A 17,295-nucleotide genomic window follows, 5' to 3' on the forward strand; every position below is an offset into this window, starting at 1 on the left:
GCATCATTGGACAAATAAAACTTCCTGTTGTGTCTTAATGCTACATATTGGTACAAAATGCACTGAGTTATTGAATCACCTTTACCATTAAGTGTCTTATTGTTAGTGGGTCAGCAATGCTAACAAACAGTGTCCCAAGATACCCAGTAGAACAAAAGTTATGGAAGAAAGATTTCATGGACCAGTTCTCCAGGAAGCCCAGGAAAGGCAACAGGATAGATATTTGCTTTAGTACCTTCCATATATTTTCTTTGCATTACACTGACATTAAGGTGTAGTAGTATTAGTGACAAACTGTTTGGGTAGAAAAAAGTACTCAAGGTTTAATTCACCCATGGACTTGTTTCAATTTGGTGCTCCCAAGGCACCAGAAACAGGTTGCCCCAATCTAAGAAGGCAGGTAATCAGGGTCTGAGGGGGGAAAAAGGAAGGGTCACCAACACCTACTCACCCAAGGACTAAACCTAAAAGTCCTAGAGAAAAATTCCTGCATCACCATGCCCTCCCCAAAACCACACCTCAATAAATCAATTTAATTCTCTCGCTGTATCACTTAGCAGGTTCCTCTTCACTGCTACACAGTCCTTCATTCCTAAGAGCAGACCAAGCAGGTTCTTCTTCCCAGCCTGCTCTCTCTGATCTAGCCCCCAGCTCCATGTTGATGTTGACACAGAGCAGAAGCAAGAGAGGACTCTTACTAGCCAGCATCCCCCCTGCAAGACCATTAGTAGCTTGAAGAATAACCTCCAAGCAGTAAGTAGGAAGCCAGGACAGGGGGTGTGGGGGGGTAGGGGAGGGAACCAACAACAAAAAAACAACAACTTATCTCCTACTGGCCAGAAACTGATAGAACAAGGGTGGGATGCCCACCAATGTTGTGGAGCAAGAAGCATTAAATCCCCTCTCAAATTTTACTTGGTACTCTTACTTTAAAAATGTAAGATTTCAGTCTTCATAAAATTAATTTGTCTTTCACAGTTTATGTATGCTTCCTAGTTCATTTGCACTAGCATGTGGCACCCCATCCTTGACTTGGTCCACCATGTTTGGACCTATTCTTTTTTTCAAATATTGCCTAAAAGCTAACTTCTGTAAGTCCTGTTCCATGCCTACAGGGGCCCTACCCAGTTCCCATGAACACAGAAGACAGTCTCTGGTTCACTTCATTAAGAGTTGGATTCAGCCTTAAAAAAAAAAAAAAAAAAAGATACAATAATAAAGAAACAAGAAACACGCTTCCTATCACAGCTGTAACATTTACTCGTGACACTATCTGCCCTTTTGTTAATATGTCCATGTAAGTTATAAGCTCCTCAAGACAAGGATCTCCGAGTCTGGGAGGCACTGTTGAACCCAGGTAAGCAATATGTAATCATTAGCAAGGCTAAGATTTTGTGTCCGATCTGATTTGTAAAAATCACAGACAGGTCAGGCAAAAAAGAGAAATTCACAGACGCCATGACCTGTCTGTGACTTTTACTAAAAATATTCAGGACAAAATGGGGATCTCCGGATCCCCACACCACCTGAGGCGGGGCAGCTGCGCAGGGGTTCCCCCACCACCTTTGACAGCCCCCACAGCTCAGGGGTTCCCCTGCCACCTCTGGCAGCCCCCACAGCTCCCATCCCTGCGGGGAACCCTGCACCTCTCCACCGTTGAAATCATGGAGGTCGCTGGAAGTCATGGATTCCGTGACTTCCACGACCTCTGTAACTAAATCATAGGTCTTAACCATTAGATTCATGCACTACTTTTATAGTGTACTCTTTCCTATTCACTGTAAAGAAAAAAGGGTGTTGATAGCTGCAATGCATAGGGTTTCATTATTGTTACAGTTGCACCAAGAGGCCTTCATTAGAATCATGGTCCTATCATTTAAGATCCCGTGGAAATACACACAATGAGAAAAATAGATAAACAGAGGGAATGGAAGGGTGAAGCAACTGGCTACATAGACTATGTGATTGTCCCAAGTCAGAGATCCCCCTCTTCCCCCTCCAAAATATAAAGATAAATCTGTAATTTTCATTGGCCGTTTGTCACTTAATTTTTACTGGCTGTACATGTTTCCTGTCATTAAAAGCAGTGGTTCTCAAACTTTTTTTTTTGCGGACCACTTGAAAATTGCTAAGGGTCTCGGCAGACCGCTTAATGATCTTTCCAAATGTTGTTTGTACCGTTAGCTAACTATTGTAAAGCGCTTTGGATAAAAGTGCTATATAAAAAATGTAGAACAAAAAATATTTATTAACAAATAAAAGCACAAAACTCATATATTAATATCAGTAATCTTACCTTTCTAATGTTACGGTTGTGCCCTCTCTCTATCCCCGCAGCATCCCCCGAGCTGGGGCTGGGAAAGAGGAGCGTCTCTCCGCCACCACAGCAGCCAGAGCTGAGACTGGGAAGGAGGGCTCTCTCTCCCTGGCAGCCACAACCCTGGAGCTGGGGAAAGTCGCCTCTTTCTCTGGCAGCCGCAGTCCTGCATATCCCAAATTCCCCCCACCCCTTCTTCGCACCACACTACCTCCTCCCACCTGCCTCCTATTCCCCCCAAGGCTAACACCTCACCTTACATGTGCATCTTCTCCAGGCACCTAATTAGTGGAGCCACGCCTTTAGAGGGAACTATCCGCGGACCACCGGAATATAGCTCCACGGACCACAGTTTGAGAACCTCTACATTAAAGTTTACAAATTACATTTTCCGCCTGTTCATCCCCTCAACAGAATCCACTCCTTCCAGAACACATGGATTCCAGCTCAAGTATTCCCAACCAGGACAAAAGGGGAGCCATAGGAAGAGCATGGAGGCCTTTTAATCAAGGTTTTCCCTCAAGAAAAAGTAAACATGACCTCTACATAGAGTAGCATACAGTGCTACAGGTTTAAAGCAATACAGTGGAGTCGCATCATATGCACATTTAACTTACACAAATTCAACTATACGTGCTCGGCAAAAAAAAAAAAAAGAAAGAAAAATAACAATTTAAATACAGTAGTGCGGGCAATTCCACCCACCATTCCACTCAATGAGCATATGCCCCGGAGTGAGCGTGAGATGGGAGACATGAATCTGCTGTTCCCTCAGTCTGTCTCAGTTCCCGCTTGCCTCTCAGTGTCAGCATCTCGCTGCGCTGAGTGTGATTCTAATGTTTAAAGATACGTATTTTTCGTACAACATGGCCCCTAAACGCAAGCCAACTACTTCATCTGGTGCTCAACCGAAGGAACAGCGATTTGTTCCAACGGTGGAGGAAAAACTGGCTGTGTTGGACTTATTGAGAGACGGTATGTCGGTCTCCAACGTGGTGCGTAAATATGACCACAACGAATCTAGCATCCGTGCCATCAAGATTCAAGAGAGAGAAATTCATCAAGCCGTGGCATCAAGTGCTCCAATAACTGCTAAGGTGATAAGCCAGGTGCGTGATAAGACTTTTGTGAAGACTGAAAAAGCATTAAACTTACGGCTGGAAGACATGAACCGTAAATGTGTGCCTATCGATGGGAACACGCTGCGAGACAAGGCTCTTAGCCTCTACGTGCTGTTCAAACCTCCTGCCGAAGAGGGACAGCCTTCTGATGAGAAGGAATTCAAAGCCAGCCAAGGTTGGCTTAACAGTTTTAGGAACCGCTTCAATCTCAAAAACGTGCAGACTACTGGTGAAGCTGCATCTGCCAATGAAGAGGCAGCAAAAGCCTACTCCGAACAATTAAAGAAAATCATAGAAGAAAAGGGCTCTCTTCTGTAACAGGTTTTTAATGTTGATGAGACTGGGCTATTCTGGAAAAAAAAAAAAATGCCCAACCGCACTTACACTTCAAAATCAGAAAGACAAGCCCCTGGCTTCAAAGCAGCTAAAGACCGTATGACTGTGTTGTTTTGTAGCAATCCGGCTGGGCATTTAATAAAGCCGGGTTTGCTCTACAGGGCTGCAAATACCCATGTCCCAAAAGGCAAGAACAAAAATCTCCTGCCTCTGTTCTGGCAATCAAATAAAAAGGCTTGGGTGACGGCAGCATTATTTCTGGATTGTTTCATTCATGAAAATAAGTGTTTCATTCCGGAGGTCAAGCGGTACCTTGAAGAGAAAGGATTTGACTTTAAAGTGTTGCTGATCGTAGACAATGCTCCTGGCCACCCTAAAGCACACTGGTTTGCGCATAACGACGTTGAAGTAGTCTTTCTCCCCCCCCTCCATACCACCTCTATCCTCTCGACCAAGGCGTGATTCGCTGTTTCAAGGCCACGTACACGAGGCTTACGTTCTCATGGATACGTAGCGCTATGGATGCTGATCCCAATCTTAATGTGATGGAGTGTTGGAAGTCCTTCAACATTGCTGATTGCATCACTTATATTAAACAGGCAATGGATGCAATCAAGCCTGAAACAGTCAATGCATGTTGGCGAAATCTATGGAAAGAATGTGTGAATGATTTTAAAGGTTTCCCGACCATTGACAAAGAAGTGAAATGCATTGTTCAGGTGGCCAGGCAAGTGGGTGGTGATGGCTTCGTTGACATCTTTGAGGAAGAAATTGAAGAATTAATTGAGGGCCATAGAGAAACATTGACTAACGAAGAGTTAGAGGAAATGATAAAATCGTCTACAGAAGACGAAGTTGACGATGACGAACAAGAAGAGCCAGCAAGTTGGAATCTTCATAAATTTGCTGAAGTGTTCCAAGCAGCGAAACACTTGAATGATTTAATTTCTGAATACGATCCCTCTATGGAACGAAGCCTCAATACTACATGTGATTTTATGGACGATTTGAGACCATATCAAGAAATGTTTGAGCAGCTCAAGAGACAACAGCGACAGTTGCCGATCACCATGTTTTTCAAGAAAAAACAACCAGCAGCAGATGAGCCTACGCAATCAACTTCTCGAACTGAACCAGAGCCAACCACTTCGTCTACGACTCGCTCTCTGTCACCCAAGCTCTCTCTCACCTCCGTCTCCTCTATCAACATCAAGCCCCGACAACCTCCCAATAGTGTTGTCAGGAGAAGAGGAAGACTAATCATCGGAGTGTGTACAGCACCCATCTTCATCGTCTCATCGTTCATCATACAGATGGTGTACTAATCATCATCGTCACATCACCATTGTCATAGTCATCGTATCACCATTATCGTCGTTGTCGACTAGCAAGAATATCCAGGATGAATGGTAAGTGGTTAGGTTTACTGTTTTCCTTTTTTATTTTTTCAGTCTTCCATCTCTCTCATGTAATTAAAAATATTGTCAAATTATATTTTGCATATATACTCTTTACTATATGCTGTACATTACTGTATACATTATACATATTACTGTACAGCGTTGAAAACATGTACAGTATACGTACTTTATGGGCAATTTAGGGGATTTTCAAGGGTAATTTTGACTATACGCAATTTTCGCCTTACGCCCTGACTTTAGAACCCTGCGTAAGATGCGACTCTCCTATAATCATATCTAACAATCAAGCTGTTTTAGCATGAAGACTTCAGACAGAAAGTACAGTGATAACCATAAGTTTTACTGCTGTTCTATTTATGAGTGGCATGTTTCAATAAAAGCAGAGGAAGTAGCATGTAGAAGTAACATGACATTAATTCCCCACCCCACCCCTGCACGAGAACAGACCAAAAGAATTCCGATTTCCACCAGTTAACATGAAGTGCTGAATTTGTACCATCATTTTACAATAGTCATTAATACAAACATACTAAATTAACCAATTTAATCTTAAAAAAAAAAAATTTAACTTACCAATGATGTTGATAGTTCAATAACATGCTTTTTTTCAAAAAGTCCAGTTTTTGCTTGTCCTCTGGTTTTTTTGTGTCATACACTTTTGTGCAAACAGATTTACATTTCTCTTCCTTCTTAAACGTAAACTAAGAAAATGAGACAGGATTTGAGTTGAATAGTCTTTCAACAGAATCTGTATTGTTCTATACTAAAATTATACTAAACAAAATATATCCCATAAAAACTTAACGTATTATTATTACGTGGTTAACCCACAAGCCGACAACCCTAACACCCTGGTATTTTGTATGTCTGTTTATCATCACATACTATTTTAAAAATATAGCAATCAGGGTTTTGTGTACTCTACAGTAAGAATCCCTGGACTCGCTTGCAATAATATATTCTATTCCTACCTTCCTTGCAGAGACAGACACACATCCTCAATACTGAAAAATATACATTGATGTAAGATTCGTTGACTGTTTTCATCAATGTTTTTAGACTTTTTATTTAATGTTCCATGGATGTGAGCAGTGGCAACGTGGAACAAGTAGGTCAGAACCTATACTGATAGTTTATCCACTCTACAGCTGCAAGCAGGACTCCTGCTCTGGGTTCCTGATCCCCAAATGCCTAGCTCCATGAAACAATGTAAGAGCATTCACTGTAATTCAAACAATGCCTCCTTTGAGGAACGCTGGAGAGCAAGAGTCAGATGCAGGCAGGTCCCAGCAGGAAAAGGAGATCTTTCAACAAAATGACAAATTCTTAAAAAATAAAAAAAATAAAAAATAAAAAATAAAAAAAAGCCTGAACTCGGGATATCTCAGATATTTGCCAAATTCTGCAGCTCAACAAAAGTGGCATCCACAAGATCCTGCCAGAGTTTAACAGAACCGTTCACATCCCTCAGAGCTATTGTTTCAAGCACTCTGAAATACAGGAAGACAACATCTCTTCAGTTTACACTTGATTCAAGTTTTCAAGATTCTCTCTACAACCATAAGGGCTAAAAAATTTAATTATACAGATTCAGGAGCACAAAGAATGAATACCATAGCTATGGAATTGCGTCACACACAGATCCCCGCATATACAATTTTATCTACACCCTAGACATGTTATACCTTCTTTCACGATGCTATTTAAACAAACAAACACACACAACAACATTCAGAAAGAAAACCATCCAAAAATCTGACTGATAAGCATGAATTTTAATTTTCGATTATGTTCACAAATTTCTATTACATATATTTAAATCAGGAACAACTGTTTATTGACTTTCAAATTTTCTGTTTTGTCTTGCAGAAAACCCTTTAGCAGAGCACAAACCTTATATGGTGATGGTTCTATTCTCTCTCCAAACAATACTTGACCAAGATTTTCAGATGGACGTTTCTCATCTGCTGCTTGGCAAAAATCAAACCTAAATTAGAGAATATGCAAGCTTTAATCAAGGAAATTGATTGAAATTGAAATGCAAACATAGTACAAAAACAGACTAATTTTCCAAGCCAGCCAAAACTAAGACAAACACCCGCAAAAATTTTTTTTTTTTTTTTTGGTCAGAGTTCAGTGATTTCTTACCAAAATCTGAGCGACTCTAGGAGTAAAATCAACACCTGTGATTTTAAAAGTGCCTCTTTCAAATATTTCAGAATTCAGTTTAAACTGAACACAGATACTTTAATAATACATTTCCTTAAATGCACTGGAAGGTCAGCATACACATTAGGATTTTAACCCAGAATTTATGAAATCTACACATTTAGAAATCTATAACGGCTTTAAGAAAGGACAACACTGGACTGCTACTTGAAAATATATATGGAGGACCCTTTGGCACATGGTAACCAATTAAAATTGAAGTTATTATGCTTTTATTGACCACTGGATTTAGCTGGGAAATTCCCAGAATTGCCATGGCTGAATCACAATGCACCATACTTGCATCCATTAAAATGCAAAGATAACTAACACTTAACCCCTTCGATAATAATCCCTGCAGCATTCTTTGAAGTGATGGCATTAACACACTTTGCACACATTTTCCATCCTGTACTAGTAAGATACATAGCAGGGAAGTGTTTAAAGTTAATACTTCGTTAAAATAATTGTGGCTATCCTCATCCCATATCATTTATCACTACAATTTTAACTCATCTGGCTGCAGGCTAATCAAGACAGCAGCAGTGCTTTGACCTACAGAATGACTACTACCACTAGAAAGTAAAAATTCTTTTCTAATTAACAGTATTCACAAATATAGTTTAGGTTACAAAATAGTCGCAAATGGAACCTGTTCAACAGAATAAATGGTTTCTATGCACTGGAGAAATGCTAGAAATTAGATCTCTATTCACAACGTTTTCAGAAAACCATCCAGAGACTGCCTTTTGCAAGAGCTGGCAAATGAAGTTACACATAACAAACTTTAGTACACTTACGCAGTATATTCATAGGGAAGAACAGATTCCACAGAGTCAAGCCTGTTCACAAACAGCTCTATCACAGACTGAAAAAGTTAAGAGACAATTAGCAAAGTTACACTAAATTATGCCAGTAGGTATGACTTGGGGTTGAGTTTAATGACCACTATCAAAGTTACAAAAAAAGTTGCCTTGCACCTTGTATTTAATTACACTTGCCCAAAGTGGATGTAAAACACTCAGATATCACAGAAAGACAGCATTTCATATCCACTCTGCACAGCTGTGACTGCACAAAGTTCAAGGGAGCAAAAGATCATGATCAAGAATGGTACCTCTGAATTAGAATGACAAATATATGTTGATTTAACTGCTTAGTTAAACCAATCTCACTAACAAATTACATGAAACATACAGGAAGAAGTAAAATTTGCAACATAGACAGGTTTTGCTGAATAAACCCTTAAAAGAACATGTATGATTATAGACTGACCTAGAAGCACTGCGCATAGCTAAGGCTGCCCAACACTTTGCATTATAAGACCCTGTTTTCAGGTACACCTCTACCTCGATATAACGCTGTCCTCAGGAGCCAAAAAATCTTACCGCATTATAGGTGGAACCGCGTTATATCGAACTTGCTTTAATCCACCGGAGTGCACAACCCTCCTCCTCCTCCCCCCCCCCCACCCCCGGAGCGCTGCTTTACTGCGTTATATCTGAATTCGTGTTATATCAGGTCATGTTATATCGGGGTAGAGATGTACTTATAAAACTTTGCCAAACTAACCATTTGAGCCATTCTAGGTGTCTGCAAGAGGCAGAGATTGGGGCTTTGTTTTTCCTGTTTGTTTAAAGTTTCAATGTAACACCAGACATTTCCAAGAATGTGGCACAGAAAAAGTACATTGTTTTGCCCATGTTAAAGAAATTCTTACAAAAGTTTCACTGAAAAGCTGCTTGCAAGCAGGAACATCAAATTTGGTAGAAGGACTGCTCCTTTTGCCATTCCCATAAAAACTCCCCCAAGTTTGGCCAAGCTAGAAGCCGCTAGAGGATTGGGGGGGGGGGGGGGAAGGGGTGAGAATCACAGATCACACACACTCAGTAAAGGTACACTCAGTAAAGGTTTGTTAGAATGTGGCAGCTAAATTCTCTGCAGATTCCATCTGTACTGACCATGCTCCATCCCCTCACAGCTTCTACACACTGAGCAGACTTCACATATGCCAAAGAGACTCTACCCCGGAGTGGGCAAACTTTTTGGCCCAAGGGCCACATCTGGGTATAGAAATTGTATGGCGGGCCATGAATGCTCATGAAATTGGAGTTGGGGTGCGGGAGGGGGATGAGGGCTCTGGTTGGGGGTATGGACTCTGGGGTGGGGCCTGAAATGAGGAGTTCAGAGTGCAGGAGGGGGCTCCGGGCTGCGGCAGGGGAGGGTGGAATGTGGGAGGGGGGTGAGGGCTCCGGCTGGGGGTGCAGGCTCTGGGGATGAGGGATTTGGGGTGCAGGAGGGTGCTCCAGGTTGGGAGTAAAGGCAGAAGGGGGGGGGGGATCAGGGCTGGGGGGAGGGTCAGGGCTGCAGGCTCCAGGCAACACTTACCTCAAGCAGCTCCCTGGAGTAGCGGCATGTCCCCCCTTCGGGTCCTACATGGAGACACAGCCAGGCGCCTCTGCTGCAAGCTGCCCCATCCACAAGCGCCGCCCCTGCAGCTCCCATTGGCCGAGGTTCCTGGCTAATGGGAGATGCAGGGGCGGTGCTTGGGGGGGGTAGCGTGCGGAGCGGAGCTCCCTGGCTGCCCCTATGTGTAGGAGCCAGAGTGGGGACATGCCGCTGCTTCCGGGAGCCACATGGAACGGCCCCCAATCCGAGCGTCAGAGCGCAAGCCTCAGACCCTGCTCCCCAGCGGGAGCTTGAGGGCCGGATTAAAACGGCTGGTGGGCCGCATCCGGCCCACAGGCCATAATTTGCCCACTCCTGCTCTACCCTATGCTCTGAATCCTCTCCCAGCTGGCACCCAGGCATTGAAGATGAGGAGAAAGCAGCCACACTGGAATGCAAAGGGGCAAGAATTTAAGCCTGGAAAGAAAGATAAAGGGAGAGCATGGGCAGAAGCTGGGAGGTAAATAGTTAAGAGGAGAGACAGGAGTAGAAGCAGAAAGGTGGGTGGCCACTAGAGCACATTCGCCCCTACAGAATCTAGAATTGAACCCAGGAGACTTGAGTCTCAATATTTCTTTGCCGTCAGCAAATAGCTGTGAAGTTCACAGGCAAAGCGTGTCACATCTCCTCTCTAGTGCTCGTCCACATAGATGATAGAAGCCTACTAATGCTACCAGTTAGAGATCTATGCTGTGAATCTGAACACCTGAAACCTACTGATGACCCAAATGGCGTATTCACAACACAGAATTTCTTTTCTTCATTTTTTTTTTTAAATTAGGAAATTCACAAACAAGAAACTATAGGTATGTCTACACTGTTCTACAATTCAGATTACAAGGGCACATACCAAAGTGCTGAGATGTAAATCCCCCATGTGAACTTCGCCTCTTCAAACACAACTACATTAGTGTGAACAAGGGACCTTTATGTTTGCACTCGCAGCATCCGCACGGGAGAGTTACAGCGCAGCACTTCAGCACACTGCTATTCACACCCTGTAGTCTGAACTGAGGGGCAATGTAGACAGACTATGTTAAAAGAACATTGCGGTTGCAAAGTCAAGAACTCAAAAAAGTTAGGAAGTGCCAAAATTAAGATTGTCTGTGCACCCTTAATTCCACTTCCTTGTATGGGAAGTCTTATTACATAATCACATACCTATCCAGCCTGTATCCCTGCCTCATTCAGCGTTCAGATTAGATGACACTCTGGGAATGAATAGTTGGATAGTCAATTAGGCTGTTTGCAGAAGTTGGAAGATGTGTAGTGAATGAGGCAGGGGAATACAGTAAGTGAAAGGATGGCCTCCTGGTTAAGGAAGCTGAATGTCACTTTTGAAAACTGGATTCTATTCCTGCAATAAGCAGAGGTCCTATGTGATGCTGGGCAACTCACAAACCAAAATGTTCACAGATGCCACTAATTCCGTGGTCTTCATTTTCTGCGTACCCACCTTGAGATACCAAGCATTAGACATGCACAAGTGCTGAGCACTCATAACTCCAACTGAAGTCGACTGGAGCTATGCCTTGAATACATGCAGTGCTATAAAAACGCTAAATACTCTGAAAAACCATGCCCTAGATGTCTCATGCTGGGCACCCAAAATTAGTAGACACTTTTGACACCTTAACTGATCACTCTCCAAGTGTATGGTAACACCCATTGTTTCATGTTCTCTGTGTATATATACACACATCTTCCTACTGTATTTTCCACTACATGCATCCAATGAAGTGGGCTGTAGCCCACGAAAGCTTATGCTCAAATAAATTTGTCAGTCTCTAAGGTGCCACAAGTATTCCTGTTCTTTTTGCGGATACAGACTAACACGGCTCTACTCTGAAACTTTTGACAATGTTGACCTTAATTTCGCTGACCCTCAGTTCCCACCTGTAAAATGGGAATACTCCAATCAAATCTCACAGGGAAGATAAATGTATTAATGTTTGTGAAGCACACTGTGGTGACAGCACCAGATAAACATCTTAGAGGAAATTCGTAATTTCGTATTCAGTGCAGGGTTTGCATTTAACTAGGCCTAGAACCAGACATTGAATGAGGAGAATAAAGAAATATTGAATAGCTATCCATTCACAAAATGAAGCAGGGGTCCTGTGAGGAAAAAAATAGTAACAATTCTGTAACTAAAGACTGCATCAAAGTAAACATACAGGGTGCAGAATTGAAGTTGGAGACAGCCTTAATTCTGGCACTTGCTAGTCGCTGACTTTGCAACCTTAACATGCTTTCAGTGTAGGTTTTTTTATATAATATGGAATGAAGGGAATAAACAAATGGGAATTGTGTATAAAACTAAATGAAAGATGATGTTCTAATTTTACTGTAGCGTATTAACAGAGATCTATAGTAAAATTATTAGCAATTTCAAGTATAGTGTTGCAAATGGAGCACATCTGGAGAATTACTTCTGAGGGCATTCTGTGCCAAAAATGAAAACTTCTGCAAACAATATTTTAAAATTCTGCAAGTTTTATTTGTCAATAAATAAATGCAGAGGCTTTAGCATGGCAGTGGTAAGCACAGGCCACTGGCTCCCATGAAGGTGGGAGATCACCCTGCAGCCCCGCCACTCCCCAGACACGGACTCAGCTGTGAGGCTGCACCTGACCTTGACACAGCACAAGGCCTGGGCCTGCCCCAGAAACACCCTGGGTCCCTTCCCCTCTGTGCCAGACGCACCAGATGTGGGGCAGGCAGATTCAACCAAGCAGGATCCAAGTGTGGAGGGGCTCAGTGTGTGGGGATCCAGATGTGGGATGAGAGGATTCTGTGTGGGACTATCTGGGTGCAGGCAGCTCAGTTGGGGGTCTTGGTGTGGAGGGATCTGGATGCACAGAGGCTCATTGTGGGGTTCCAGGTGCAGGGGCAATGGGATCTGCAGGGGCTTCCAGGTGAAGGTGGTTGGGGCTCAGTGGAGGGGTCTGGGTGTGGGACTTGGTGGGCTGGAAGCAACTACTTGGGGGTCAGCAGCATGGAGGTCTGGGTGTACGGGCTCAGGATGGGGCAGTGGGTAGTGATTTGAGTGCAGGGAGCTCAATGGGGGGTGGTCTGGGTGCAGGGGTAGGGGTTCAGGTAAGGAGGGCTAGGGGGATTCTGGATGTACTGAGTGAGGCTTGGCAGAGGTGTCTGGGTATGGGAGGTCCAGATACCTTGGGGTTGGGTGCTGGGGGAGCAGCTCCCCATACAGTGAACCCTCCCCCCCAAGTGAGGCGCAATGGAGGCAGGAAGCAGGGGAGGATGCTGAGCTTCCTGCAGCTGGGTAAGGTTTCTGAGGGTGGGTCTGACAGCCTCAGCCACTCCTTGCAGGGGAAGAGGAAGCTCCATCCTCTCCTGCTTCCAGCCCAGACAGGACTAGCAGCTGATCCCAGCTCAGGGTAGGAGCCACTAGCTGGCGTGTCTCCAGCCCCACGGTGATTTACCTCTCCGCTGGCTACTCCAGGTGCCAGAAATGATGTACCAGCACTGCTAGGGAGTGGTACATGACTGCTCTTGCAGCTTCCCTTTGCTTCCCTGTCAGAAAGTCATTTTTCTGAAGGGAAGCAAAGAAATCTTCTGGGGCCATGAATTCTTTCCCCAAGCCCTTAGGGTGCATATTGGTTATTTAGATCAACTATGCAATATTTCATCTTTTTGATAGGTAAGTAGGTTATCTTTGGACTGGTAACATTTAATAGCGATTTTGACCACAATCTTCTAAATCACTCTATGTGGTCAGACCCCTGAATTGCATAGAGCCTGGGTTCCACATTATGACAAAGGGGTCCGCCTAGAGAGTTATTTAGAGGCTTGGGGTCTTAGATGGTAAACTCTTCATGGCACTGTCCTGCTTTACAACATATTTAGAAGACCTACAATATTTTGACAACTACAGATATGCTACAAAAGATACATACTGAAGTACCTGTTAGACCTTATGAACTGGTTATTAATGGTTTGTATTTTACAGCATATCAACAATATAAAATTACTACACCTCTGTGATAACTATTCAGTCCATTTTAATTTAATTTTATATTCTATTTTGGTATGTCAAGATTACTTCAGCTAGGATGTGTTTGTTCCCTGACCCACTGACTCTCAGCAGCTCAAATAAATGTACATTTTTGACGTAAAAGATGCTCATCAGAATTGCAGTTGTAAATAACAGCCTTGCAGGGCCATGGACTAGTGCTTTATGCCATAAGAAAGCCAAGACCCCAGCAAGTAAGAAACAGTAGTTTCCAACCCTGTGACTTTGTAAGATTCAGGTCCTTAAACCTATGTTAGGCCTATATTGGTTCCTCAGTCTGCTTATTCTAATCTCAAAACACAGACCAGTGTAATTTCAACTCATTATGTCAGCATAGTATCAGGGGGTAGCCGTGTTAGTCTGTATCTACAAAAACAACAAGGAGTCTGGTTGCATCCGAAGAAGTAAGGTTTTTACTCACAAAAGCTTATGCCCAAATAAATCTGTTAGTCTTTAAGGTGCCACCAGACTCCTTGTTGTGTTTATATCAGCATAAACTTGTAATAAAGATAAATCTCCCCCTACAGTTTTACATAGGTTAAACAAAAATTTTACAAAAAGAGGATCACTGATAACAGATGTTAGTATGAAGTTAGAGCTGCAGAGACAAAGCAGGTATATGTATTTTAGAAAGTTCCAGTAAAAAAAAAAAAATTTATATATATATAAAATCACTTTAACTTACTAACTTCTGTTAAGATTTAGTTTAGAAAGGAATGCATAAAAGAATTCAATGAATAATAATACAGCATGCCATTAATTTTTGTTGCAAGTCAGTAGGACAGCTGGAGAAAACAAATCAAGAAAAACAAAACGTTTAAAAAAAGAGTTCCATAATTCCCTTATAAATTAGTAACTACCAGGCAGAACTGAAAATATATTCCTGAATAATACACTAAAGTAGTAGTCCGTCTGTTCACTCTTATCATGGTACCACCATTTCCATCAGAGCCCCATTGTGGTGTTAATATTTGACAGTTAAAAATCTTTAAATACATATACACACACATTTTATATATATGAAATACAACATTGACCTTTATACAGCTAAAAGGGAAAAATAAGCTGTTCACATATTCCCCCATCATAATCATCCTTCCCTGAACTCCTAGTAGCTATAAAATGGTTTCATTTAAAAAATTAAATTCTGCAGCTCATTCAATGGTGACAGGTACATTTTTTGCATTGCATCACTGCATAGGTATGCTTATTATTTCACAAATACTGCAAAGCCAAACCACTAATCCATGCCAGTAAAAATGCTGTCTCCCATTGCACCTGATTGTAAGCTTCTTAGGTAGGGCTGCTTGTTTTGGTTGGATGTATTCCTGCAAACTTCAGGACAATCTTGCAAAGCACCAAGCACAACATTAGTGTCTAAGAAATAATTGTGAAGTGGCAACAGCACATTAAGGGGAGAAAAAAATTCTACAAAAGACATGGAGCACAGGAACTTTTGGGGGGGAAATCTCACACCCCAGCAGAGCTTTGACAGCGGGAGCATTAGGGTAGCCAGGATCAATCACCCAGAGAGCTCACAGTGCACAGCCAGTCCACTAGCACTGGAGCTGCAGTGAAATGAGGGAAGATCTCAAAGGTTGTACTGTTTAGTTTAACCACAATGTAATAATTAACACTTACCAAGAAGGGGCAATTACCAAGGAGTCCAGCTCTAGGTTAGATGCCACCTGCACTGCCACCTTGTATGTGGCTGACACAGAGGCACCAAGGGCCCTGGCTGAAGTCCCCCAGCACATATCCAGGCCCCCCTTAAGGAAGAGAAGTGCCTAGCAAGGGGCCACCTCAGCCCGGCCTAGGGTTACCAGTTGTGGTTGGCCATATTCCTGGAGGTTTCATCACATGACAATATTTAATTAAAGATTAAACTTTAATCCTGGAGACTCCAGGACAATCCTGGAGAGGTGGCAACCCTAGCCCCACCTCAAACACGGATGGGGGGCGGGCAGGTTTCCCGCAGGGCCCTCACCCCGCTTGGCAGGGGGCAAGGCCACGGGAGCGACCCCCGCTGCCCAGCCCCACAGCCGGCGAACCATGTTCAGCCCCACCGTGGGCCGCAGACGAGGCCGGACCTACCCTCAGGCGGAGGCGCGACCCAGGCCCGGGCTTCCCCCCGCTCACCTTGCACTCCTCCGTCGCCTTGCCCTCCTCGCAGAAGTTGACGGGCGCCAGGCCCGGCAGGTAGAAGGCTCCGCCGCGGGGAGCGCAGGCCGCCAGCAGCGCCACCGGCAGCAGCAGCCGCCGCGGGAGACCCATGGCCGCGGGGACACGCCGCGGCGACCGGGCGGGGAGGGGGCGCCTGGCGGCCTGTAGCGGGTCTCTCAACGGCATCGCGGCTCAGCTCCCTCAGCAGCTGCGACTTCCGGTTTTCCGGCTCAGACACGTCACCCTGCACTGACCTCCCTCAGCGAGGGTGGGGTGGGGGCCTGAGAGACCACTTCCGGGTCACACCCCCTCCTCGCCCAGTTACTATAGAAACAGGATTTGCCCGCCCTTGGGTGAGGCTGACCGCAGATCACACCCTGTGGGGGTGGGGAAGGGGGAGGCCGGTCGGTCGGTGTAACACCGGCAGCAGCTGACGTTTTCTCGGGGTCGCTTGTAACCTGCCTGGCTTGTCAGTGATCAGGCTGCCTGGGCGCGCCCTTGTTTCCGTGTGAGAGGCTGGAGTAGGGAAATGAGTTGTTTGTATTTTCCTGGCTCTGTAAAGCGCTCACCCCGTGCTGGCTCTGCGTCCTCCCGCTGCGAGTTAACAGGCAGCGAGACTGGGGTGACCAGAGAGTGAGTGTGAACAGTCAGGACACTGTTCAGGGGGAGGGGTACAGCTGCATATATAAGAAAGCCCCTAATATTGGGATGTCATGAGACAGCATATCCCTAAAGACAGTTTAACACAAATAAACTGCCCCAACCAGGCACTTCCACAGAGCCCATTTTAATTTTATTCTTCCAGGCCACTTTGAGATTTTAAATCACAAAACCTGTTCTCTTTTGAAGAGTAGTTTTGTCTGAGCTATTGAAATTTCTCATCTTCATTGACAATAGTTAGATATTTTAATTAAGCTTCTTCAGCATGTGAGCAAGTAGTAAGTCCTGCTGTTTGGTTCTACAGTGCAGGGAGGGAGGGAGGGAGTGATCTCTGCTGCAGTGGAGGCGGAGGACGGGCTCTCTCTGGCTGTCGGAGCCCCATGTAAGTGGCACCATCTGGCTGGCTGCCCTGTTAGCCCCGCGCGCTCTGCATGGGGGGGTGGGGGAGGGGAAATCCGGACATTTACAAATTCCCCCCGGACGCTATTTTTAGTTCAAAAAGCTGGACATGTCCAGGGGAATCCGGACGAATGGTAACCCTAACTTTTCTGAAGGTGTTACTGCCTGAAAGAATTTGCGTAATCA

General features: G+C 44.2%; 1 protein-coding gene across 1 annotated transcript in view; it reads right to left on the reverse strand.

The window, feature by feature from the left end:
* Positions 1-16,294, reverse strand: part of TM9SF2 (transmembrane 9 superfamily member 2) — a 58,543-nt gene extending 42,249 nt beyond the window's left edge. Inside the window, exons 1-4 of the mRNA XM_034758215.1 lie at positions 16,027-16,294; positions 8,204-8,271; positions 7,089-7,182; positions 5,769-5,896 (exon numbers count right to left, since the gene is read on the reverse strand). Coding sequence (XP_034614106.1) covers positions 5,769-5,896; positions 7,089-7,182; positions 8,204-8,271; positions 16,027-16,236 — 500 coding nt within the window. The 5' untranslated portion in view covers positions 16,237-16,294. The remainder of the gene's footprint in view (positions 1-5,768; positions 5,897-7,088; positions 7,183-8,203; positions 8,272-16,026) is intronic.
* Positions 16,295-17,295: the final 1,001 nt, after the last annotated feature.

The sequence above is a fragment of the Trachemys scripta genome, chromosome 1 (genome assembly GCF_013100865.1).
Source record: "Trachemys scripta elegans isolate TJP31775 chromosome 1, CAS_Tse_1.0, whole genome shotgun sequence".
In the NCBI taxonomy this organism is placed as follows: domain Eukaryota; kingdom Metazoa; phylum Chordata; order Testudines; family Emydidae; genus Trachemys; species Trachemys scripta.